Genomic DNA, 26,279 nt, shown 5'->3' with positions numbered 1-26,279 from the left:
CACATGAGTAATTAACAAACCGCAAATGAGACATGATAGCCTTTAGGAAGCTCAAGGCAGAGGATACACTTAAAAAAGCCACTAAAACCAAAAATTAACTACAAATCTTTCTTTAACTACCTCAGGAAGTTAATAACCAACATCTAACAATGTCTGGAGTAAGTCCACAACAGTACTGCTCATTTTGACCAAAAGGAAACAAATAATGTCCTAGCTGACAAAATTTGTACAAATTTAACTGTAGGAGTTATAGCTATTCCACAGGCTTCCCAGTCACCCCCTTTACTTACTATGGAACAAAACTTATCAGCCCTCTAAGAACACCTCATGAAAAGGTTATGAAGATGTATCAAGTTGCCTGACTCTCAATAACAGATACGGTATGCCAGAGCCATTACTAACACTCTTTAATCTAAGCCTCTCAACAGTCAACATTCCTGAAGACAGGAAACAGCCACTGCAATTCTGTTACAAAAAGATGGTCCAAGCACAGACCATAATAACTACAGACACTTTAGTCTCTCTAGCCTATAATGTAAAGCTATGGAGAATATCATCTCAAACCTCAATAATCAGGTTGGAAAATCTCTTAACCAAAGAACCTTCTAAATTAAGCTTTGTCAAAGGAAGGTCCTGCCTCTTTAACCTTGTTAATTTCTGTGAAAAAGTCAGTGAAGCATTGGACACACTGGTTATGCAGTAAATACAACATATCTGGACTTGGTCATGGGCTTGGATACTATTTCTAATGTAAGCGTTACTGAAAGATTTGTAAATCTGCATATAAATCATTATGTTGTGCAGTGGATAGCTAACTAATCTCTGGCAGAACCCATGTGGTTAGAGTTGCAGGTGCCACTTCTGAAAGCAAAAAGGTTAACCAATGTTGTATCACAGTGCTCAGCACTGGACCCTCCCTATTTGACATCTACTTGTCAGATTTTCAGACCAACAGTTTTTGTACTTACGTTTCTCACTTGCTTAAGGAAAAAGAGCTCTTGTACTCGCTTTCTTCACTTATCCAGAGGAAAACAGTTTTTTATTCAGGCATGTCCAAGGGTCAGCTCCCAGTGTTCTCTCCTGTCTATCTGATGAATCTGGACATCTTGAGGCAATGTAGAAATTGCCTCAGTACAGAGACAACCCTCTCTTCCTACCACCCAACACTACAACCTGTGAGAGATGCACTTATCTAGCCAAACTGGAGGTAAAGCTCTCTCCAAGCAAGAAAGAGTCATGAGGAGAAGGTAAACATTTGGACCACACCACACTCATCACATAGTCTCACTAAATCTACACTACCAAAATCCACACATAGTAACACAAAAACATTCGGGGAGGCTCTCAATAATAATCTGTTTAAGCAACAGAGACCTCCAAAGCAGAAATGCAAGCAACCTCCATCCCCCAACACAACCCAAATGACACATAGCCCACAGATTCAGTGTGCCACTCAACCACAGCCAATAAGGCAAAACAACGTACCCAACACACTAGTCATAGGTGACTCTATAGTCAGGCACACTGATGTCCCACTCACCAGGCTAAACAAGGAGAAGGTTACTGTCAGCTGCCTGTCGGGTGCCAGGATCCGCCACATAACCCACGCACTCAGGTCACTCCACAACAAGTACAAATATGACTCTGTCATTGTTCATGTTGGTGTGAATGACCGGAGACGTACCTCCCTGGACTACATGAAAAGAGACATGGAAGAGCTCTCCGATCTTGTACCCAGGCAGGTATGACCCTAGCCCTGAGTAGCATTCTGCCATTGCCCAGAATGATACCGCAATACAAGGACAAAATGATTGAATTCAACAATTGGCTAAGCTTCTGGGGTCATTCTAAGGGGATCCAGTATCTGTCTGCTTGGGATGACATAGTCGACAGACCACGATGCTTTGCCACAAATGGCCTGCACCTGTCGCCCCTGGGATTCCGGGTACTGGCTAAGGCTCTTGCTGCCCCTATAGTGCCTTTTTTAGGCTGGAGTCAAATAACAAATTCACCACCATAATAGGAACAGGCAAGCAAAAACTGAGGGTAATGCTACTCAATACTAGAAGTCTAAATCTCAAAATGCACTCACTCGAGGCACTCCTTAAAATGGAGAACATCGATATCTGTGCAGTGACTGAGACCTGGTTCAAGGCTCCAGAGAGCACCCCTGCACTACCAGGCTATAACTCATACCACACTTTTCGGCCATGTAACCTGGACTGAAACACCAAAGGCGGAGGTGTGTCCATATTCATTAAGGATATCCACACCTCCAGGCTAGTTGCTCAGCATAATGCATCCGAGGTTATCCAAGTGCAACTAACTCTGGGCAAAACTGCAAACCAAACTGTAGTTTGCTACAGATCCGCCACCATGCCCCAGGATTCCCACTCCTCTTTTCTTGATGTACTGGAAAATATTAGGGTTCAACCAAACACCCTAATAATGGGCGACTTCAACTACCCCACCATTAATTGGGAAACCTACTCGTATACCAACTCCTTAGCTCAACGCTTTCTGGAATTCACAAACTCCAATGCCCTAGATCAACTTATCCACACCCCCACCAGGAGCAACAATACTCTAGACCTAGTCGTTACCAACATGAGGGACCGGTGTTCCACACCTGAAGTCAACTCCTCGTTGGTCCGATCCAACCATAAACTTATCACCCTTGATATCCACATCCCTCCCCCACCCCTATTAAGGAAACCACAGTAAAAAATTTCTCCAAAGCCAACTTCATGCTTAAGACAGAAGTGGTGAACTTCATGACACCCATGCAGATGGACAATACAGTTACAACTGCTGAATCTTACACAAATGCACTCTACAAGCACTTACACAAGTGCATGGATCGTGCTATCCCAAACAGAACCAAGACGCTATCCTCCAAAAAAAGGAAGCCAATCTGGTAGTCCCCTGCCATAAACAAACTGTACAACAGAAGGAAGAAACTGTTGCAAAAGAGAGTGAAATCCCATGAGTGGAGGAGCTCCCTGGTCAACCTCAGTAAGAAGCTGAGATCCCTTATAAGATCCTCCAAAGCTAGCTATGAAAACAAAAATCGCCACTAAATCCAAGGACAACCACAAAGCATTTTATAGCTACGTCAAGAATCTAGATGGCAACACCCAGATCTGCTCTGAGTTACAGCACAAAGGCATGAAAATTACAGAACCAACTGATATTGCCAGCATCCTGGCAGATAGGTTCAGTGCCCCCCCTCTCACCCCCTAAAGGGCCCATATCTATACAGGAAGAATGCAGAGTCACTGTAATCACAACTACGCAGGTAAAAGCTCCACTCTCTAAAGCCAAAAACACAGCATCCATAGGACCGGACAACATCCCAGGCTGCGTTTTACACAAACTTCAGAACGAACTGGCTACCCACTTAAGCACCATGTTCAATAATAGCCTCGCATCAGGCTTTGTGCCCACTGAATGGCGCACAGCAACAGTTATCCCACTCCACAAAGGGGGAGCCAGCACTGATCCCAGGAACTATCGACCTATTAGCCTGACGAGCCTGGTCTGCAAGGTCATGGAACATATCATCATGGAACTCATAAACAAAGACATTGGTAACCTCCAAACTCTGGATCCCACCCAGTTTAGGTTTGTGAAAGGCAGATCATGCCTCCTGAACCTGATCGACATCTTTGAGGCAGTCACCAAAGCCATGGATGAGGGTAAGGTGGTTCACACAGCCTATCTTGACCTCGCCGAGGCTTTTGACACCATCCCCCATTCTGGAATTATAGCTAAACTCACTAAACTAGGTATAAATCCCTACGTCACAAGATGGGTTACCAACTGACTCACTGACAGAACCCACACTGTAAAAGTTGCAAACTCCAAATCTGACTTCAAAGCAGTGACAAGTGGAGTACCACAGGGTTCTGTCCTGGGACCTCCCCTGTTTGGTATCTACCTCTCTGAAGTACAGGCTAACACAGAAGGCCTCTGGCTAATGAAGTTCGCAGATGACTGCAAACTAGGAGCCATAGTCAAGTCCCCAAATGATGTGGACAATCCTACAGAAGGGCCTCACTGAGACAGATGCCTGGTATCAGAGCCATGGCCTCAAGCTCAATGCCAAAAAGCGCAGTGTCATCCCCTTTGGTAAAAACTCTGTACCCATGAACTACCACATAGGCAGCAATCTACTTAACACCGAATGTGTGATAAGAGACATTGGGAGCCAGGTGGACAGTAGATGGGTGGACTTTAATAGTCACATCACCACAGTAGTCAGGAAGTCCTTCTATGTGGCACACCATCATAAAAAGGTTCTCACCCAGGAAAAAAGAGGTCATTGTTCCCCTCTACTCGTCAATCATTAGACCCATTATAGAGTACAATGCCCCTTTTGGAATGTACCTCACAAGACATCTGCAGCAGCTGGAAAGGACACAGAAGTACCTCACAAAGAGGATTACTGGCCTCAAACAAATGCCCTACACTGACCGCCTCAAAAAACTCCAGCTTTACTCCGTAGCATATCGCCTACTCCGAGGTGATCTCTGCCTAACATATAAAGCTATGTCAAACCCAGAGCTGTTGGACATGCTATACCTAAAGAAATCCCAATCTCTCCGAGCTACATGCTCTAGGGACCTAAACCTTGTCACAATAAACAGAATACGCTGGAGGGATAGATTCCTGTCCCAGAGACTTCCTATACTCTGGAACAGGCTACCCCATCTATGTCAAGCAAAGTTCTTCATTAGCACTCTTCAAGAAAAATCTTGATGAGTGGATGGGAAATAGGAAATACACCCCGAGGATCACTTCTGAGTCTCTGCTCGACAGTGGCACAGGAAAATAACTTTCTTGGGTGGTGTAAGCTATGGAACCTTGCTGGCTAGTCTTACGTAGGCCCTTGGGCCGATAGCCTAGTACCTACCTATGAACAGTTCTGGACTGGGGTCATCTAAGTTTGTAGATGACTGTAAATTGGATGTCATTGTTCGATCTTCCAGTGACCCACAACTACTCCAAAATAAATAAACCATGTAAAGAATTAATGCATAAACAATGGTCTCAAATTAAATATGAAAAAATATAGTTCATCTTGGTAAACAAACAAACATTTTCACATACCAAATAGATGACACTCAACTCCTTAGCACAAAACACCTGGCAGGCAAACACATAAAATAATGGGGGGACAAAGGCCAAAAAACAGGGACATATTTTAAATATTGATCTTATATAGTTAGAAAGCTGCTAGAACAGGATTTGTGCTGGCATGCATTTTCTAAAGGATACGAAGTCTGAACCTCAAATATATGTCATTATTTAGTGACTTCAGTCAACAAAATTTACGAGGAACAAACTAAAAATATGGGGTAAAAATCTGGACATTCTGCAAAATAAGGACAATTGAGAGGTATGGTGACAGTGACACACCCTTAAGCACCCTTGAGGATAACTCATTACCTTTGATCAACATGTCGCCCTCGTAGTTTGAAAAGCCTTCTTGCAAGCTCCTCTGATTCCAAAGTCATCTTCTCTAGATCCAGAGAAGTTTTAATTCCCCTTTATTCATATCTCTTCAAACCTACTTATGAATATAATGTCCTTTTTGGGTTGTATATGTCTAAACATTACACTCAAATTGAGAGACCTCAGAGACTCATAACTAAAAAGGTCAACAGCCTCAAAAGTCTCTGTATTCAGTCTCTTACAGACTCCTCCATGGTATGTCAAGTGTTTCAAGAAATGAAAGCTCCACCCTCTTTAAACTCTCATCCCTTTGCAGAACAAATAGTTCCTCAAATACCCAGTTAAAGGAACTAAGCCTTCATCAACTGACATACTGGCATGATGAATTCCTATTCGATCATTTCTCCACTTCTGGAACAAACTTCCAGTACATGTCAAGCAGAGTACAACTCATGAGACCTTCAAGGTAAACCTAGACAATTGGATGGGCAGTCTCAAATCGCACCTCAAACCCCCCCCCCCCCATCTATCTCTGCCCTCCTTGAAGTTGGTGAGAACTTGTGAATATGGGTTATTGTCAAGCCTTATAACGGTTAATTGTCTGCAGACTGATTGCCAGTAATTAAATATGAACCTTTTCAAGACTATACAAAATGCTTTATTTCCAAAACGAACAACACAATAAGGTAGAAACAAGTCAATCAAGCGCTTTCGCCTGTGTATATACCAGGCTTTTACAAGATAAAACAGCAGGTTGTTTGGTTTCCCTTAAATACAATAGTTAATTAACAAGTTAGTGTATTTAATTAATTTTGATTAAGGTAATGCATATGCATATGCACATATGGCTGATTTTATGACGAAAAAGCAATTTTATGGAATGAAATTTCATGTTACGTTTATTTATTATATCAGATGAGTGGTCTGAATGTATGTTTTTATTTAAAATTGTTGATGACACTGTGATAATTGTATCCATTATATCCACAAAAGTTTTATTTCAATTTTCACAAGTTACCTTAATCAAAATTAATTAAATACACTAACTTGTTAATTAACTATTGTATTTAAGGGAAACCAAACAACCTGCTGTTTTATTTTGTAAAAGCCTGGTATATACACAGGCGAAAGCGCTTGATTGACTTGTTTCTACCTTATTGTGTTGTTCATTTTGGAAATAAAGCATTTTGTACAGTCTTGGAAGAGTTTATTGGATATCGACGCTCCTTTTGCAGTATTTTGTGGACTTTTGGGACTTAGTTCGTGTTTTTGTGTTTTATTAAATATGAACCTTTGAAAACTACCCCTGCAAAGCCAGATATATAAAATAGTACAAGGAGAAACTATTAAAAGATAGGAACCATGGCATCACATAATGCGTGTTCTGTATAATGCCAAAGGCTGTGCTTAGGAATCTGTTTTATATACTACAGATAGGATGGAAATGGACATTGACGTCATCACATCATAAACCAGTAACTGTTGCTATAACATGTCATGATACTCATGATATTATTCAAACATCAGTACAAATTAGCAGGAATACAAATCAAATTGCATCAGGGAAACAGAGAACATATGTGTAGGTCTTCAGCACAGGAATACAAAAAATAAATAAATAATGAAATGGGCTTTTCTGGGTGTTCCTATCTCATGGCATGGAGCAAAGGGCCAATAATTAAACTGAAGAAGCTAAGCATTCTTTGAAAGATAACATACCAAAATAACAATCTCTTAGGAGAGCTCGGTCACTCCTCAAGCTTAAGGCAAGAATGTATTTTATGTGAGATAAAAAGACTTAAATGCACAAACAAATACCAGCTAGGCTAATATACACACATTCATACTTTTTTTCTTATCATATTTGGCAAATGATAAAGAATTACTAATGGATCTAACAACCCTTCTAGATTTTCATTTTTTATGATATATTGAAAAAAATGTGTTAAAACATTTTATATGTGCCAAACATACAAATAATAAAGCATTCAGATAACTTTAATCCATTTGAGGAAATGGGGAATAAACATTTATAAACTGAAAAAAAGATCTAAATTATAAAATTATAACTTCAAAAACACAAGAAAACATAATACATAGCTCTGAAAATGTTTTTTTATATATATATATATATATATATACATACATATATATATATATATATATATATATATATATATGTATATGTATATATATATATATATATATATATATATATATATATGTATGTATATATATATATATATATATATGTATATATATATATATATATATATATATATATATATATATATATATGTATATATATGTATATATATATATATATATATATATATATATATATATATATATATATATATATATATATATACACACACACACACACACACACACACACACACACACACACACACACACACACACACACAACAAATAAAATTAACAAAATATTTTAATTAGGTTGTGACATTTTGCATTTCATGCAGTCAGTATTTTATATGGCTGAATTTAAGAGGTCATACATGCTTAATGGCCACAGCTCTTGTGATCAACTAGCTAAATGGAAATGCTGACTTTTGTTATTTCACTGTTTTATTTTACTGCAACCACTATTTATAAGATAAGTAGGTGTTTCGTATGTGTACAAATATTATGTGAGCATGTAATAGCTATGTCTGCAGTTGTGTTCTGCTCAGGCTATATGTATGACATATAATGTAAGGTGCTGTACTGTTGTGTGTCATCATGTTTTGAGTGAAATTATTGATTGTTGCCTCACTGTTTCCAGTCATTTTTGTGCATCTGGCCATGACTCATTTCAGGATCTGTTCTCTGGATTTGTCAGTGGGGATCTGCTTTTGAATGAGATCCTAAAGAAGTCCTTTAAGGGGGCATTCAAGGACATCAGGCATCAAAGGAGGATTCACCTTCTGTCAAACCTCTAGGTTGTTCTGGGTCTTTGTCAGCTGCTGGAGAATACCAAAAGTACTAAGGAGGCATTGTCACATGCTCAGATATTCTGGTGCCATAATTCTAAATGCTACCCATGATGTAGATTGTCTCCAGCCACTGCAGGACTGAGCTTGTAGACTCTGGTATTTATTTATGCAAATTCTCAGGGGGAACAGGAATACTATGGCCAACAATAACTGCTTTGTCTGAAACTGGAAGTCAATGAAACTGTCAAAGATTAATATGGCCACAACAGTCATATAAACTGGACAAAGTGAAAGCAGTGGTATTTTGCCTCCAACTTTGGAGAGGTATTTTCAAAACCAATAAAGAAATAGATTGGTTCCAGTTGTCAGTGATCTCATAAATTATCTGAAAAAGGATGTTATAGATTTCTTCTTTAAAGTTAACAGTGAAGGGATAACATTTTACAACTATTCTGTGTGGTGACACGGGCACGAATGTCACATTGTTAACTTCAAGGGGAAGATGTAACCCATAAGGCATATTATCATTACTTGTGAGAGAACTAGTTACAGGTGTTTGATATATTTGGCGGAAAAGTGGTTTTAGTGCAAATATATTGAGGCATGCTTCGCAGCAATATACTGCATTGTGAGAGAGCTGGTGGAGACCTTTTTGGGGATTCTTCCCCTTCTCTCCACTGTGGCATATATAATTTATGGGAATAGGGTGCTCCACCCCCAACATGGGAAATGCAGGGGGTTTGCCCCCCCTGCAAAAATCTTTTTGGGGGGATTTTTTATGGTTTCTGACTCATTGGTTTCGGTATTTATTTTTTGGAAATCAATGTGTTGAATGAGCATGCTTCAGTCACTCTTGCGAGAAACAGTATGCTCTTCTGTGCGTCATGAGCATTATGAGAAGCCATTTTTAAGAGGAAACATCTTCTCTTTGATTTACATCAGGGTGTCACCATTCTTCTTTTACTGATGGGTCAGCTATGTGCCTTTGTTTCTAGATGGTCTGCCTCCTGGTACAGTTGCTTGCCATTGCCTGAACAGTACTTACAGAAACTGGTTTGTGCTGGCAATGGCTGGCTCAGGTCTGAATTCAGCCATTGCTTCTGCTGCATGTAATATGGAGGAGTCAAAGTGATAAAATGCCAGCAAGACCATGGGATGCCTATACTACGATCACTGTCCTTGTGTGCAGTCATAGCAGAAGTACATTATTGCATTATTCTCCCACACACTGTGGCACAGGTAACATCCACACTTAATTCTGGCTTCCTTTGTGAGACTTGGAAGTCAGGTACACCAGTTCCTATGGTTCCTGATGCATCCCATTCTGTATCACTGGTCTCCCTCCTCTTGTTTGCTGTGTTTCTATATTGCCAATCAAACGGAACAAAAAAGTACAATTCTGTACATTTACCATAAATGTAGATGTTCAAGTGTATTCACTGTTGCAGTCATCACACTTGGGTTATCTGCCTGCAGGAAGCCCTCAGTCGGCCCGAATACCGGAGACTTAGCATTTCTGCATCAGATGCTGTCACTTCTTCCATGACATCAGGTTGTCAGGGGGGTATAAAAACAGGCAGCCAACACCATTACATCACTTTTTCTTGCCCCAAATGTCAGGAGCCCCCAAACAGGGAGCTAGTATATGGTGGGGAAAACACCACCAGTAAAATGTAAATACCAATACCAGTAGGAATAGCCATAAAGAGTAGAGATAAAGAGATAGAGAAAACCAGGGGGCTGGAGGGAGGGAAACCAGGACTGAAACAGTGAATACTGTACTATGTTCTTCATGTTTCACTGTTGCAGTCATCACACTTGGGTTGATTCCCAAAGCTGAGGAAGGGTGGAGGCAGTCAAGAAGAGTTAGGGCTGGCTGGTAGGCCTTGCAAGACTGCTGTAGCAAATCCTGCCCTGGATTTGGAAAAGATAGACAGGTGGTAATGCTTGGTGAAGGTGTGTACAGAGCTCCAGGTAACAGCTTCCAGGATGTCCCTTGTAGGGACTCCCCTGAGAAATGCTGTAGAGGTATATCTAGCACTAGTGGAATGTGTTCTGGCCCCCCCCCCCCCCACGGAGGGGTTGGTTTTCCATGGTGCTTGTAGCAAAAATGGATACAGTGTGCTATCCATTTGGAAATAGTTTGTTTTGAAATGGTCTTGCCCTCTGCCCCTGTTGCAAAGCTGACTAGCAGCTGGTCAGATTTTCAGAAAGGCTTAGTCATATCAAGGTAGAACCTGAGCTGTCTTGTGCACGTCCAAAGAGTGCAGGATCCTTTCCCCTTTATTTTCAGGATTAGGGAAGAAGGTTGGCAAATGGATGGACTGGTTAAGAGCCAGACTGCACACCACTTTAGGCATAAAGGAAGAGTTAGTTCTGAGGAAAACCCTGTCAGCATGGAAAATAATGAAGGGTTTCACAGCCATCAGTGCTTGTAACCCAGACACTCTTCTAGCTGAAATGATGGCTAGAAGCAAGGCTGTTTTCCAAGAGAGGAATTTTAACTCTGCTGATGCAGAAGGTTCAAAATGGGTAAGCGTGAGCTATTCCAGAACAAAGTTAAGGACAAAGTTGAGGTCCCAAGCAGGGGTGGGTGTTCTCCTTGGTGGCCTTAAGTTGTTTGCCCCTCTCAGGAATTGTTTGGTGAGAGGGTGAGAGTATAGAGGTGGCTCAGTATTGTAATGAGCCAGAATGGCAGAGGCATGGATCTTAATGGAGGAGAAGGACAGGCTTCTGTGTAGTAGTTCTGCTAGGTAATCCAGGATTAGAGGTAAGGAGGGCAGTGCTGTGTCCTTTCCTTTAGACTGAATCCAAGAAAAATACCTTTTCCACTTTTCAGCATAGGATTTCCTAGTACTGGTCCTTCTGGCTTCAAAGATGATGTCCAGCACCTGCTTGCTTAGGGTTGCTGCTGGGGTATTTAAGGAATAAGCCAGGCTGCAAGATTTAGGGTTTGCAACTGTGGATGCAAAATATGTCCGTCCTGCTGAAAAAGCAGGGTTGGAGTCTGGTGTAGGTGACAGGGTGGCACCACTGTCAGGCTGCACAAGAGTGGGTACCAGTGCTGGTGTGGCCAGTCTGGGGCAATCAGAATTGTCCTTGGCCTGTCTTGTTTTATCTTGCATAATACTCTTGAGATAAAGGGCAGAGGGGGAAAGGCACAGATTGAGAGATTTTCCCATTGAAAGGATAGGGCATCCATCTTCCAGACCTTGCTGTGAAGGGTCCTGGTGCAGAATTTGCTTAACTGGTGGCTGCCTGGGGAGGCAAAGAGATCCACCTTTCGTTTCCCCATTTCTGGATCAGAAGGTTAAAGGTGCTGGGCTCCAATTTCCACTCGTCTGGGTCTAGGATATTTCTGCTTAAGTCGTCTGCCAGTGAATTTTGTTTGGCTGGCAGGAATTGAGCATGTAGTTGAACTTGATTATCTAAGGCTGTGTTCCACAGGGCCATGGCTAACCTGCAGAGTGGGTAAGAATGGGTTCCTCCCTGCTTGTTGATGTACCACATAACTATGGTGTTGGCTGTTTTTATCACCAGTTGTCCTGGAAAGAGTAGATATCTGAAAGCTGTCAGGGCATTCTGGACAGCTAGCATCTCTTTTCGACTGATGTGCAGGAGAATCTGCCTTGGGCTCCAGTGGCCCTGAATCCATTTGCCTGCCACGTGAGCCCCCCCATGCATAATCTGATGCGTCTGTGGTTAGGGTCTGGGTGGCATGGGGTTGAGTAAAATGCAGTCCCTTCTTGTGGTTGCATGCTTCTGCCCACCAAAGGAACTCTGTCCTTACACAAGGTAGTTTTCAGGTCCTGAGAATGTTGGCACCAAAGGCTTTTTAAGTACCATTGAAGTTTTCTTATATGCAGTCTTGCATATGGAATGAGCAGAATATATGAGGCCGTGAAACCTAGGGCTTGCAGTATTTTTCTTGCAGATAGCAAGACAATAGGAACAATATATCCGTGCCAGTCGGATGATACCGAGGTGTTAGAAGAATTTCAGATGATTACTAATATGTTCTTAGATAGGGGCTATGATAGAGAATTTTTAAATCTGTTACAGAAATAGATTTTTGGTAAAAGGATGCCCCTCTATCCACCTATTTTAAGATTTCCTTTGGTATTAAATAATGAGATGGCTAATAATAAATCCAAAGTCACTCGATTTGGATATGACAGTTGATAGTCAAGTTATTAAGGGTATAGTGCAAAGACATTGGAAAATTTTAGAGGGTAATAATGATATACTTAAGGCCGTTGGAATGAGACCCAATTTTATTTATAGCAATCAAGTAAATATCAAAAAATTATTAGAAAATGATAAGTCTACAAGAATTTTTAATACAATTAATACCCATAAGAAGGGCATGTACAAATGTGGAACCTGTAAGCATTGCAGATACATTATGGAGGGTCCATATGTAGCTTTAAATCATATAGATCAGATTTTTAAAGTGCCTGGGTATGCAAATTGCAAAACAGAAGGGGTTGTTTATATCGGAATATGCAGTGGTTGTGAGGCCTACTATGTGGGAATGACCACGCGTGCCCTAAAGGATCGTATAAGAGAACATCTTTATGATATTAAAACAAAGAATAGTAATAGCGCCCTATTTAAGCATACTTCGGAGTGTAACAAATATAAAAAAATTCCTGTTTTCTATATTGGAAACTGGGAACAGAGATTTGAGAGGGGGTGACTTTAAAAAATTTTTAGAACAGAAAGAAACTTATTGGCAAATAACCTTAGATGCTGACAATAAACAAGGCTTAAATGATATGGTTAATATAACAAGTTTTTTAAAGTATAGGTCCTTGAAAGTAAGGAAACATTGAATTTTTAAATGCATTTTTATATGTACAATTTATATATTTTATATATGTTTATTCATTTTTTATTATTATTTTTTGCAATATCTGAAAGTTTTTTTCTTATAATGTGCTTTGATTAAGGTGAATAAAATTATAATTGATTGATTATTGGTGCCACATTTAGGGTATTTATGGGGTAATTGTTTTGTGTTTTTGGTAAGATTTGTTTCTGTGGAAGTCAGTTTCTGTCGAAAGCGGTAATAAATTTGTACGCTAAGTTTGTTGTGTCGCGTGTTTCCTTGTCCATTGGAACATCTCTGCTGTTTTTCGTAGTGTTAACAAGGAGCTCTGCCTAATGTAGATTGGAATCCTAAGCATGGGAAGTCTCTGGGACAGGAATCTATCCCCTCCAGCACGTCCTATTTATTGTTGTGGTGAGGTTTAGATCCCTAGAGCGTGTGGCTTGAGGGGATAAGGTTTTCTTTAGGGGGAGCATGTCCATCAATTCTGGTTGGACATGGCCTTGTATGTCAGGCAGAGATCACCTCTGAGTAGGTGGTATGCAACCGAGTACAGCTGGAGTTTCTTCAGTCGAGCTGCATAGGGCATCTGTTTGAGGCCAGTGATCCTCTTGGTGAGGTACTTCTGTGGTCTTTCCAGCTGTTGCAGGTGTCTTGTAAGGTACATCCCAAATGGGGCGTTGTACTCTATGATGGGTCTGATGAGTGATGAGTAGAGGGGCACGACCACCTCTTTTGATCTGGATGCGAACCCTTTTGTGATTAGGTGAGCCACGTAGAAGGATTTTCTAACCACTTTGGCAATGTGATTATCAAAGGTGAGATTACTATCGACTTCGGTCCCCAGATCCCTTATTACGTCTTCCGCATTTAGGGTAATACCACCTATGTGGTAGTTTGTGGGCACTTTGTTTTTTCCAAAGGGGATGACTATGCACTTTTTGGCATTTAGCTTGAGGCCATGATTTTAACACCAGATATCTGTCTCAGTGAGACCCTTTTGGAGAATGTGTGTGTCAGCCGGAGAGTCAATTATAGCCCCTAGTTTGCAGTCGTCTGCGAACTTGGTCAGCCATAGTCCTCCTGTACTTGCCTGTACCTCTGGGAAGTATATGCCAAACAGGAGGGGTCCTAGGACTGAGCCCTAGGGAACACCACTTGTAACCAGTTTAGAGATGGACCTAGCTCCCGCGACTCTCACCATGTGGGTTCTGTCTGTGAGCCAGTTGGCAACCCATCTTGTGACGTAGGGGTTTATGTTCAGGCTGGTGAGCTTGTCTATAATGCCAGAATGGGGAACTTACCCCATCTGTCCAAAGCTCTGGAATCCCTGTCTGAAGGAATAGGATATTTGGCTGTAGTAGCCCTGGGAAATAATATCTGGATCAGCAGTAGGATTCTTGAAAAGAAACTTGTGAGAATCAGGCACTCTGTAGTACCTGTCTGGTTTCCTAGGGGCCGGAGGTAAAGTGTCTGGAGTAAGACTGGATTCCATGAAAACATCATGCAAAACATCTAGTACAGGGGGTACAGCTAAAGGCCTGTGCTGAGGCAACTCTAAAAATTCTCTGAGTCTCTTTTTGGACTAAGGATAGTCTTGGCATTCCCAATGGAAATGCTCTCTTAAAGTATGCAAGGTTTCACCAAAAGAGAAACTCTGGAGGGGAGGCAGAGGGAATGGATTCCTCTGAATCTGAATCCTCATAGGTGGACAAGGGCATATCTTCATAATCAGAAAGGTAAGAGTCATCCCGAAAGAGACTGGAGTCTGTCTCTGAGCTGGGGAAGGCTGGCTTCCCCTAATCATCGTAATAAGGTCTTCAGCCATTCTAAGCATTTGTTTTTGTGGCATGGGTGCCTGAGCATGCACTTTGGACGTCTGTTTACTAGGCGTAGTGCATAGTCTGGACCCAAGAAAAAATACAGCTGTGTACACTTACCATAAATGTAGATGTTTGAGTGTATTCACTGTTGCAGTCATCACATTTGGGTTATCTGCTTGCAGTAGTCCTCAGTCGGCCTGATTAAGAAAGTCTTGGGTCCTGCGTCTGTTGCTGTCCCTTCTTCCATGATGTCAGGTCGTAAGGGGTATAAAACATGCAGCTGATGCCATTACATCAGTTTTTCTTGCCCCAGATGTCAGGTGCCCCCCTAATGGGAAGCAATTAAATCTATAAATATACAAGGTTATACCTCCAACAAAAAAGCAAATACACCAAAAAGCTTTTGAGCATAGTAAAGGAGAGTAGAGGTACAGCCAAAAGAAGTAAGGGGGCTGGAGGGAAGGTAACCAGAACTGCAACACTGAATACACTCGAACATCTACATTTATGGTAAGTGTACACAGCTGTACTATGTTCTTTGTGTTTCACTGTTGCAGTCATCACATTTGGGTAGATTCACAAAGCTAAGGATGGGAGGAGGAACTTAGACAGCATTAGGACCAGCTATAAGGCCCTGCAAGACTGCAGTGGCAAAGCCAGCTCTGGATTTAGATAAAATTGGCAGATGGTAATGCTTGGTGAAAGTATGTACAGAACTCCAGGTAGCAGCTTCTAGGATGTCCCTGGTAGGGACGACTCTGAGAAAGGCTGTAGAGGTATATGCAGCCCTGGTTGAGTGGGGTCTAATCCCCTGTGGGATAGGTTTTCCATGGTGCTTGTAGCAGAAATTAATGCAATGACCTATCCATTTGGAAATGGTTTGCTTTGAAATGGCCTTCCCCTCTGCCCTTGCAGCAAATACCCACCAGCAGTTGTTCAGATTTCCTTTGAGGTTAAGTCCTGTCCAAGTAGAATCTAAGTTGTCTGTGCACATATAAGGAGTGCAGTATCCATTCCCCTTTGTTCTGTGGATTAGGAAAGAAGGTTGGCAAATGAATGGACTGATTACGGGCCACACTAGATACCACCTTGGGCATAAAGGAAGGATTGGTCCTGAGGGACACCCTGTCCGCATGAAAGATTATGAAAGGCTCCACTGCCATAAGGGCCTGTAATTCAGATACCCTTCTTGATGAAGTGATTGCTAAAAGGAAAGCTGTTTTCCAAGAAAGGAATTTTAAGTCTGCAGTAGCAGCTGGCTCGAAAGGAGGAAAAGTGAGTTTCTCCAATACAAAGTTAAGGTCCCAGGCTGGAGTTGGAGCTCTCTTGGGTGGTCATAACTTTTTGGCCCCTTTGAGGAACTGACTGAGCAGTGGATGAGAGAAGAGGGGAGGTTCTGTGTTATAATAAGCTGAAATGGCTGAGGCGTGACTTTTGATGGAGGAGAAAGACAGGCCCTTGTGAAGCATCTCAGTTAAGTATTGTAAAATCTGAGGTAAATTGGGCACTGCTGTGTTCATCCCTTGAGATTGGTTCCAGGCACAGAATCTTTTCCATTTTTCATTATAAGATTTTCTAGTACTAGGCCTCCTTGCCTCTAAAATGATATCCATCACTGGTTTACTGAGGGATGGTAAAGGAGAGATTAGGTAATTAGCCAGGCTGCTAGGTTCAGTGTTTGAAGCTGAGGGTGCAGAATCTGGTTCTCCTGCTGAGACAATAGGGTAGGAGTCTGAGGCAGGTGCCATAGGGCCAACAGTGACAAACTGCGCAAGTGGAGGTACTAGTGTTGGCGTGGCCAGTCTGGTGCAATCAAAATCGTCCTTGGTTTGTCTTGTTTGATCTTTAGTAGTACTTTGGAGAGAAGAGGCAGTGGGGGGAAGGCATAGACGGATAGGTTTTTCCAGCTGAAGGACAGAGCATTCACTTTCCAAGCTTGTTTGTGGGGAGTCCTTGTGCAAAAATTGTCCAATAGATAGTTCTAGGGGGAGGCAAACAGGTTTATATCCGGGCTCCCACATTTGCTTGTCAACATGTTGAAAATACTTGGTTCCAGTTTCCACTCATGTGAGTCCATGAGGTTTCTGCTTAGTTCGTCTGCCAGTGTATTTAGGTTTCCTAGCAGGAATTGAGCTTGTAGATGCATTTGGTAGCTCAGGGCTGTGTTCTACAATGCCATGGCTAGTTTGCAGAGGGGGAAAGAATGTGTACCCCCCTGCTTATTTATATACCAAATAACAAGTGGTGTTGTCCGTCTTTACCATTAATTGTCCTGGAAGAATGTGGTCCTTGAAGGCTGTCAGAGCATTCTGTACAGCTAACACTTCTTTTTGATTGATACGCAGATGCATTTGACTTGGGTTCCATTTGCTCTGAATGCACTTCCCTGCTAGGTGAGCCCCCCATGCATAGTCTGATGCATCTGTTGTTAGGGTTTGGGCGTCAGGGGGTAGTGTAAATGGTTGTCCCTTGTTTTGGTGGCAGGCCTCTGCCCACCAAAGGAACTCTAGGTGTAGGCAAGGTATGCTAGGAATCATTGCTTCTAGATCCTGAGAATGTTGACACCATAGGCTTTTTAGATACCATTGTAGTTTTCTCATACGCAGTCTTGCATATGTAATTAGAAGAATGCAGGAGGCCATGAACCCCAAGGCTAGTAGTATTTGCCTTGCAGATAGCAGGGTTTTTGTGGCCATTTGTTTGAAGTAGGTTGTCAAATGAATTTGTTTCTCTGGCGTGAGGAGAGCCATCTGGGAAGTTGTATTCAAGCTTGCTCCCAGGAATATAATTTGTTGAAAGGGTACCGGGTGTGATTTCTTTTCATTTATTCTGTACCCCAGACAAGTTAGCACCCTTTGTACAAAGGCCAGATGATTCAAAAGTATGTCCTGGCTTTCTGCCAGAATTAGACAATCGTCTAGATATGGGTATATTTGCATATTTCTTTGCCTGCAAAATGCAATGACTGGAGCTAGGCACTTTGTGAGTACCCCGGGCGCAGTAGATAAGCCAAAGGGCAGTGCAGAGAACTGATAGTGCGTGTAGCCTGCTTTGAAGTGTAGGCATCTTCTGCAAGATTCCCTGATTGGGATGTGCAGGTATGCTTCCTTTAAATCTAGTGTTGCCAACCAGGCATTTTTGCCTAGCATAGGGAGCAACTGGTGAAGAGTCAGCATCTTGAATTTTGGAGTCACCAAAAAGGTGTTTAGAGTAGACAGGTCCAGGATAGGATGCCATGAATTGTCTTTTCTGGGTACCAGGAAAAGTCTCGAGTACAAACCTTATCCCTTTTCCTCTTCTGGTACCAATTAAATAGCCCCCATGCTTAAGAGAGAAAGTACTTGCTTTTGGGCCTCGGCCCACTGATTTGGGGGTAGATCTGGCCACCCTCTTGGTGTTGGTAATGTGTGGAAGTGAAATCTGTATCCCTGGGACACTATATTTAAAACCCATTTATCCTGGGTAATGAGTTCCCAGTTCTTTGCATGAAGAGCAATCTTTCCCCCAAAGGGCCAGTCAGTTGAGAAGTGCTTGGAAGTTTTAAAAAGAAGTCATTGAGACAGTTTACCATAGGGGAAGCTTTCTTACTCCCAGATTTGGAAGTGGAGGCCCCCCACTGCTTACTCCTGTGCGTACCCTGGGACTGAAGCCTGGGAGCTCTGCTGGATCTGGGTTTGGACTGAGAAGGTCTGGAAGATGCAGGAAAGGACCAATTCTTGGAAGGCCAATGCCTACTAAATCTTGGAGGTTGTACTTGCAAATAAATCTTTAACACTTTGCATAGATTTAGCTTTTTCCTCCATCTTTTTAAGAACAGCTTCTGCCTTGTTGCCAAACAGGCGGTCCTGGTTTACGGGAGCATCCAGTAATTTTGCTTTAACATGATCTGGCAAGGATTGCTCCTTAAGCCAAGCATGCCTTCTAAGTACAGACCCAGTTACAGCAGCCCTGCAAGATGCCTCTAGTGAATCAAAATCACATTGCAAAGTACGTTTTCCAACTTGTTCAGCTGAATGCAGTAAATCCTGTAAATCCTTACTTTCAGCACAATCAGGAATTTACATAATTTTCTGTTTAAGCAATCCAATAATATGCTGCTGATACTTTAACATATGAAACTGGCAGTTTAAGGCCCTAATGGCCAAAGTTGCAGAGGTGTACACCTTCTTACCCCATCTATCCAGTGCCCTGGAGTCTCTATCAGAGGGGGTAGGATTTTTGGCAGTAGTAGCTTTAATGCCCTTGGGTCCCTGTGAAATGGTCTCAGGATCCGCAGTAGGATTTTTAAAAAGGAACTTATGAGAATCAGGAACCCTGTAATATCTATCAGGTTTTCTGGGAGAAGGAGGTAAAGAGTCAGGGGCCAAGCTAGATTCCGAAAAGGCATCATCAACATTGTCTAGTACAGGATGTATGGCTAAAGGCCTGTGCTGGGGCAGGAGGAAGAAATCTCTAAGCCTCTTTTTAGAATCAAAGAAATCCTGACTTTCCCAGCGAAAATGCTCCCTGAAAGTATGCAAGGTTTCACCAAAAGAGAAATCCTCTGGGGGGGAAGCAGAGGGAATAGAGTCCTCAGCATCAGAATCCTCATAGGTAGATAAGGGTAAATCCTGGTCATCAGAGGAAACAGAAAATTCAGAATCCTGGTCAGAAGTATCATAAGCAAACTCAATCCTATTTCTCTTAGAGGGGGAAGGCTGGCTTCCCCTGATTAAAGTAATAAGGTCTTCAGCCATTCTTATCATTTGTTTTTTAGGTATAGAGGCCTGACCATGCAGTCTGGGCGTCAGTTTTCTAGGCATGGTTCGAGTTTTAGGCCTTGAAGAAAAAGATGTCATCGGTTTAATACGCAAGTCTGTAGGCCTGAATACACCCTCAAAAGCCGGTAACTGCACAGCGGCTCTGGACCCATCCAAGGTAGAGACATCCGTAGGTTCCACAGTTGAAGCATCTCGCGGCATACCGGACTCCGAATGGGTCTCAGTAGAGACCTACAAATCTGAAGTAGCGGGTATCACGGGCTGCGAAAGCGCCTCACTGAGTACCGGCAAACTGGCAACTGGCTTAGGAGAAGCGTCGTCGGCAGCTTTAAACCTGGGCGGCCTGTCTCTGTCTTCATCTTTGCGTTTTTTTGGAATGTTGGATGGCTTACCGAAGACATAACAGGATAATTGAACAGAGCACCAAAATATTTAAAAGCGAAAATATACAGACGATGGATAGTTTGTTGTTTAAATAAGGTGCAAAACCGACAGCGAGGTACATCGTGGTCAGGACCTAGGCAAGGAATACAGTATGAATGAAAATCTTTATGAGGTATTTGCTTTCCACAAGTAATGCAGTTATTTACTTTTACTGACATCGGTTTAGAACAAGAAAAAGATTCCCCAATGGGGTACTTAGCTTTTAGTTGAAGACTTCGGTTCTGAAACTCGAAAATGAAAATTTCAGGAGTCGGCCGACCGGCACTTGCGATCCACTTCTGCTTCGGGCACCGCATGGCAAGAAAGACTGGAGTAATGGCATTGGCTGCATATTTTATACCCCTGATGACCTAACATCACGGAAGAGACAGCAAATGATGCAGGACCGAAGACTTTGTTAATCAGGCCGACTGAGGGCTATTGCAAGCAGATAACCCAAATGTGATGACTGCAACAGTGAAACATGAAGAACATCTCGGTAGTTTTAGTTAAAAAAGACGTTGTCGGTTTGATTCGAACATCGATAGGATGAAAAGCTCCCTCAGAAGCTGGTGCCTTCACAGCGGCTCCAAACCCATTTAAGGTAGAGACATCCGCTGGTTCCATAGTCAAAGAAGCATCTCATGGCATACCAGACTCTGAGTGGGTCTCAGCAAAGGCCTGCGAATCCACAGAAGTGGGCATCAGGGGCTGCAAAGTCACCTCAATGAGTACCGACAGACTGGCGACTAGCTTAATGGAAGTGTCGTCGGCAGTTTTGGAACTATGCGGTATGTCTCTGTCTTTATCTTTACATTTTTTCAGAAGATCGGTAGTCGGATGGCTTACTGAATCCATTTCAGAATATGGAGATAGAGAGCGAAAGAATTTAGTGAGAAAGATAGCCCGCCGATGAATGGTTCAGGCGTTAAACAAGGCACAAAACTGACAGCGAGGGACATCATGGTCTGGGCCTAAACAGGTGACGCAGTAAGAATGAAAATCTCTGTGAGGTATTTGCTTTCCACAGACAAAACAATTGTTAACTTTTTCTGACATCGGTTAGAGCAAGAAAAAAGGATGCCCAGTGGGGTGCTTAGCTTTAGAAGACGTGAGGATTATTCAACTCGAAAACAAAAAATTTAGGTAGAGGCCGACCGGCACTTGGGAGTTGCTTCTGCTCGGGCTCCTTCTCGGCAAGATGGACTGCGGTTATGGTGTTGGCTGCCTGTTTTTATACCCCTGATGACCTGATGTCATGGAAGAAGCGACAGCATGTGACGCAGAAATACTAAGTCTCTGGTATTCGGGCTGACTGACGGCTACTTGCAGGCAGATAACCCAAGTGTGATGACTGCAACAGTGAAATACGAAGAACATCCCCAGTTATTTGGGGTATACAAGGACAGGAAAATGAGCTGTAATCTTCAGGAAGCTGTGTAAGCAGGCTAAAGAAACACATGGGACCGCTTCAGGATCCCAGCTGTGACAACACACAAACAATAAACCATATTTACATTCCACGGTCACTTAGACAATTAAGTACAACAAATGCATCCTCCTGAAGAAAAGAACCTTTTCATTTTAACTATGAGAAAGGTTACTCATAAAATGAGAGAGACACAGCCAGACCCTAATAACTTATAACAGGGTCTGGCTCACTGGCATAGATGGACATTGTTCATCTCTCTACTAAGCAATGAACTCAAGATACTAATGCCTAGATGGGAAAAATATTGAACACCAAAATGGTAGCTATCTTTCCTGAGGACTTGGCCTGAAATGTGACTGCTCACAGTCTAACATTAGGACAAAGAATGTAGCAGTTGTCTGAAGAGTGCAGTGAGTCAGTACAGATTTCCTGAGATGATCTCTGTCCTTGATATAACTGCACATTTACACTGTTCCATGAGCACCACAATGATAAAAGACAAAAGAAATGCAGAACAGCCTGCATTTACTTGTCAACTTCCCTATCTCACTGCAATGACTTACGCCAGTTCCATTCAGCAAAAATATGAAACCATTTAAGTCATAACAAGTCAGCCGCAAAGCTTAACCTTGCTATTCTCATAAGACTGTAATTTCTGCCACACTGTGGCGCCCAGGGGATAGCAAGGAATTGGTGAGGGGTCAATTGCACTGTGCTAGAAGGAGATGTAGAAAATAAAGTCATGGGAAAATAAAACTGTATAATCACAATTTATGAACATTCTTCATGCCTCTTACAAACTGCGACATACTAAAACAATTTTTAAACAAATGATTTTCTTATTTTTGTCTACTTCAGGCACTATTACACTATTTTGTGTATTAAAGTAATTAGTAAAACATGCACAACCAAACAAAATAAATGTAGTCTTTTACTTTAAGGTGAAAAAAGTACTCTCCTGTTACTAAAAAGCTATTAGTTTGTGGGACACACTTAACACTTGCTGATATAAAGATCTCTACCTAACTTCAGCCGTTCTGGAAAGAGTGGCCACTTGGCTGTCAAGTTTAAGAATGTGCATCACAGGAGGTGGATAAGGAGCACACTTTGGCAAAGCATCCAATGGATTTTCCAACAACTTTCTGAGAAAAAATAAAAGCAAACAGTAGAGGACAAAGACTAAATAAAATAAGAACAGTTGAGAGCTAGGGCAAAAAGCAAACAGCAAAAAGTACAAGATAATAATGCACAGAAAGAAAGTGAGTAAAAAACTGGAACTACTACTTAAGACATTTTCAACTGATCTTAAGCAACAGCAAATGCAATACCTACAAATTAACGTACAATATCGGTTTGTGCTAAATGTCCATGCAGACAACTATCCTCTGTCTTCTTAGCCACTATGCATTAGATCAACTACTGGAATATGACAGTAATGTTAGACATTTCATAGTTCACAAGGGTATTAACTATGCATGTTGTCCAGGAGACCATTAAGGAGCCTAGCCCAGATTCTTAACTTCCCCAAAGCACTGACTGGTTAAGTGACTTGCTCAAGGTCACACAGCCTACAAATGAATGCTGGAGGAATCAAATCCTGTACTACAGAAGCAGCTCATGTCAGAGACATGAAGAATGGCTTCCTCTCCCTCAGCTGCTAGATGGTGTGCAATGCACAGGGTATCACTTATGTTTCTGTGTAGCACCCAGAAATTTCCTATGATTTTTATACCTAGCACACATCTAACCTGTACCAGTTTTATGTGAGATGACTTTCCACAGGGTCATCTAACTGGTAAGTGCACATGTAGACATGTACACAGCCAACTATATACAGTCACTATGCAATAAGATAGCAGGTCTCGTATAATAATGTTACCATTGTGTGCTGCAGGGCATGCTGGATATGTTTTGGAACCATAGATGATGAGCCCCATCTGAAACCTCCAGACCATAACAGAAACAGCATACAAAACGGTGGATGGAGAGATATGGAACATTGTGGAACAGGTGTATGGTCAAAGCAATGGATGCTTCTGGTACCTAGATGCATAATGTGGGGCACTTCAGCATTCACCTGACCTTTGTGATATCTGTAGTATGCCTCACATTGTATAAAATGGTTGTGTGGAAACAATTACAGCAGCAAGGAACCATCTCAGTACGGCCCACCATACCGTTTTGAAGCAGCAAAAGAGGAGCAGGGCAGCCAGCCAGAGGTGGAATAGGCACAGTTAAGTGCAATAAATCATGGCAATAGCATATGGGCAACATCCAGTCCATAACTATGGGCCATTGCACAGAATAAAACGATATTATCAAACTCTGGGTATGCAACACTGCTCACTACTGCTTGAACTGAGCATCAAACCTTACCAGTTCAAACTAGGGGGTGGCCAGGCCACAGTCATCATCATTTGCAGAGGTGGGGGGGGGGGGCACAATGCTATCCTGTGGGACAGGGCTATGGTTAAAGAAATCTGGTAACAGGTTGTGGGGAGTTATGGAATCATATTTTCCAGCAGTGCAGCTGCTGTGTTGCAAACACTGGCAGCATGTAATACGGTGGCCTGCATTCCTGGGACTTGATGTGGTCCATGGCAGAGATGACACAGAACTGTGTGACTACACCTTGACTGGGTGCACTCTGCTGGAAACACAGACAATAAATGCTGCAACAGCTGTGTGTAGGCACAGTGTTCCATCTTCCCACAAGGGGTAGTGATGGTGCAGAACTTAGGGAGTGAAAATGTGCAGCTTGGTGAGGTGTCACAAGGTGGATCTTGAGTAGTGTCAGTGGCAATATAAAGGTGACTGGCCATGGTCAGGTGTTGTGGTATGTGCAGTTAGTGCCAGCAGTAATGTTGTCTCAAGAATGGTATGCATAATGTGAGTATTCCTGGTCTATAACAGGCAACCTTGTACCCAAACATTTCCATGGAAGGACTTGTAGACGCAAACCTGAAGATGGCTATCTGGTGCAGAAAAACACACAAAAAGGATGCCACATTAGCCACCACTGATCTGAGTAGCACCATTTTCTCACTGTGAATATTACTGTGCATTCATTGGAGGTCATTCTGCAGCCATGCAGGTGTTGCATGTCATCCTACAAGCTTTGTAGCACACACATCATTTCCCCAAAAGGGAGGGCAACAGCTGTCTGCTTGGATCACTGAGTAGCATATGTGATTAATGCCAGAATTTGCTCCCAGTCAGGGAAATACCTGGAGTCATGGCAGCACCAAATTCCATCACATGTCTCCCCTGTGGGCTAACCACTCAAATCAGAGTTGCTTAGGTGGGACTCACAGTTACAGGATGTCCACAAAACACTGGTGAGGCTGAGGTTTTGGCCTGACACTGCTCAGTCTTATTGTACATGGGGGATTTTTGATTGGTTCCCACTGTTAACAGAGCCACTGTCACCTCAAAGTGAGTCATCTTTATGATGCCATCATCATCATCTACAGATGCACTGCTGACATCCGGCATGTGCTGTCCCATTGGGCTGGACACATCATCAGTAGAACTTCTAGAAGCATAAAACTAATATACCTGTGGCAAAACTAAAATAAATGACAACTCCTGATATGCATACTGTTGTATGACAAAATCTACGAGTAGCACATGGACCTATACATGCATAACTTTGTGTGCAGGGTGTTGCAGACCAGACGTGCCGTAAGAGAGACATGCAGAATGTTCTTGCTGACTGTTACCTCACATGCTCTACATTGTAATGTATAGCAAAGCAAAAGCTGCTACTAATCTGGTGCATCCCCCTATTGGCACTCATGCATCAGAAGCCAGTCCAGCTCCCACATCCAAGCCACTACTGGACAGGAGAGTCCACTCTCCCTCCTCAGATAGCAGTACCAGAAACTACTCCATCTCTGCAAGCTTATTCTGTGTTAATTGTCTATCTCCTGTGGTGGACATTTCCATGACAATATCTCGTTCTTTGTCCTTCGCAAGAAATATCATATTGGTTACTCTTCAAACTGATGTACACTTCTGTCATGGTTACCCATAGCACTGATGTCCTGGGCTTAGTGCTACACATGATCCTGAATTAGTCTGTCTGCTTTATCTTGGCTAGGATACATGTAAAAGTAAGTGGAGAGTCGGCAGTAATGCATCTGTCTCCTGTGTGGTTAACTTTTCCATTCATTGCTTCTCTCCAAGACCCATTAAATGTCATGTACATGTGCAGGTTACATGTGTCAATGTGTGTACATGGCTGACTGTGGATGTTCTATAGTGACTGCATGCTAGCCAGCCACCCCATAAACTGCCTGAATACCTGGCCAATGTTGTGTTGTGTTGTGGTACCCCCCCCCCCCATCCAATATATATTGTAGCTATGAACCCACTGTCAGGGCAGACTCCCTGTAAGACGATGTTCACCCCGTCTCTCCCACAAAAATACAAATTCATTGCCATGCCTAAATCAGTACTGCAGCCACTGTTGTCTGCGGTGCATGCCCTGGTCTCTGTGCTTGGTGCCACTTATGCACCCCCTCATAGTCTGCTATGACTGTGTCATGTCTGCTGTGGGTTAATTAGCCCACATGGCCATTGTATATCATACTATCTACATAGCAGAGAGAT

The 26,279-nt window shown here is 42.4% G+C and overlaps 1 protein-coding gene across 13 annotated transcripts in view; it reads right to left on the bottom strand.

Annotated features, from left to right (window-relative positions):
• LOC122793337 (PDZ and LIM domain protein 5-like) overlaps window positions 1–26,279 on the bottom strand; it is a 2,364,325-nt gene that overhangs the window by 700,450 nt on the left and 1,637,596 nt on the right. For 11 of the 13 annotated variants that reach the window (XM_044061256.1, XM_044061255.1, XM_044061265.1 and 8 more), the window contains one exon: window positions 22,688–22,807. The exons of the other annotated variants lie outside the window; for them this stretch is intronic. In XM_044061256.1, coding sequence (XP_043917191.1) covers window positions 22,688–22,807 — 120 coding nt within the window. The remainder of the gene's footprint in view (window positions 1–22,687; window positions 22,808–26,279) is intronic. 13 annotated transcript variants of the gene reach the window in all.

The sequence above is a fragment of the Protopterus annectens genome, chromosome 2.part0, assembly GCF_019279795.1.
Source record: "Protopterus annectens isolate FY-2018-M chromosome 2.part0, PAN1.0, whole genome shotgun sequence".
Lineage (NCBI taxonomy): Eukaryota > Metazoa > Chordata > Ceratodontiformes > Protopteridae > Protopterus > Protopterus annectens.
This window is presented reverse-complemented; position numbering and strand designations above follow the sequence as displayed.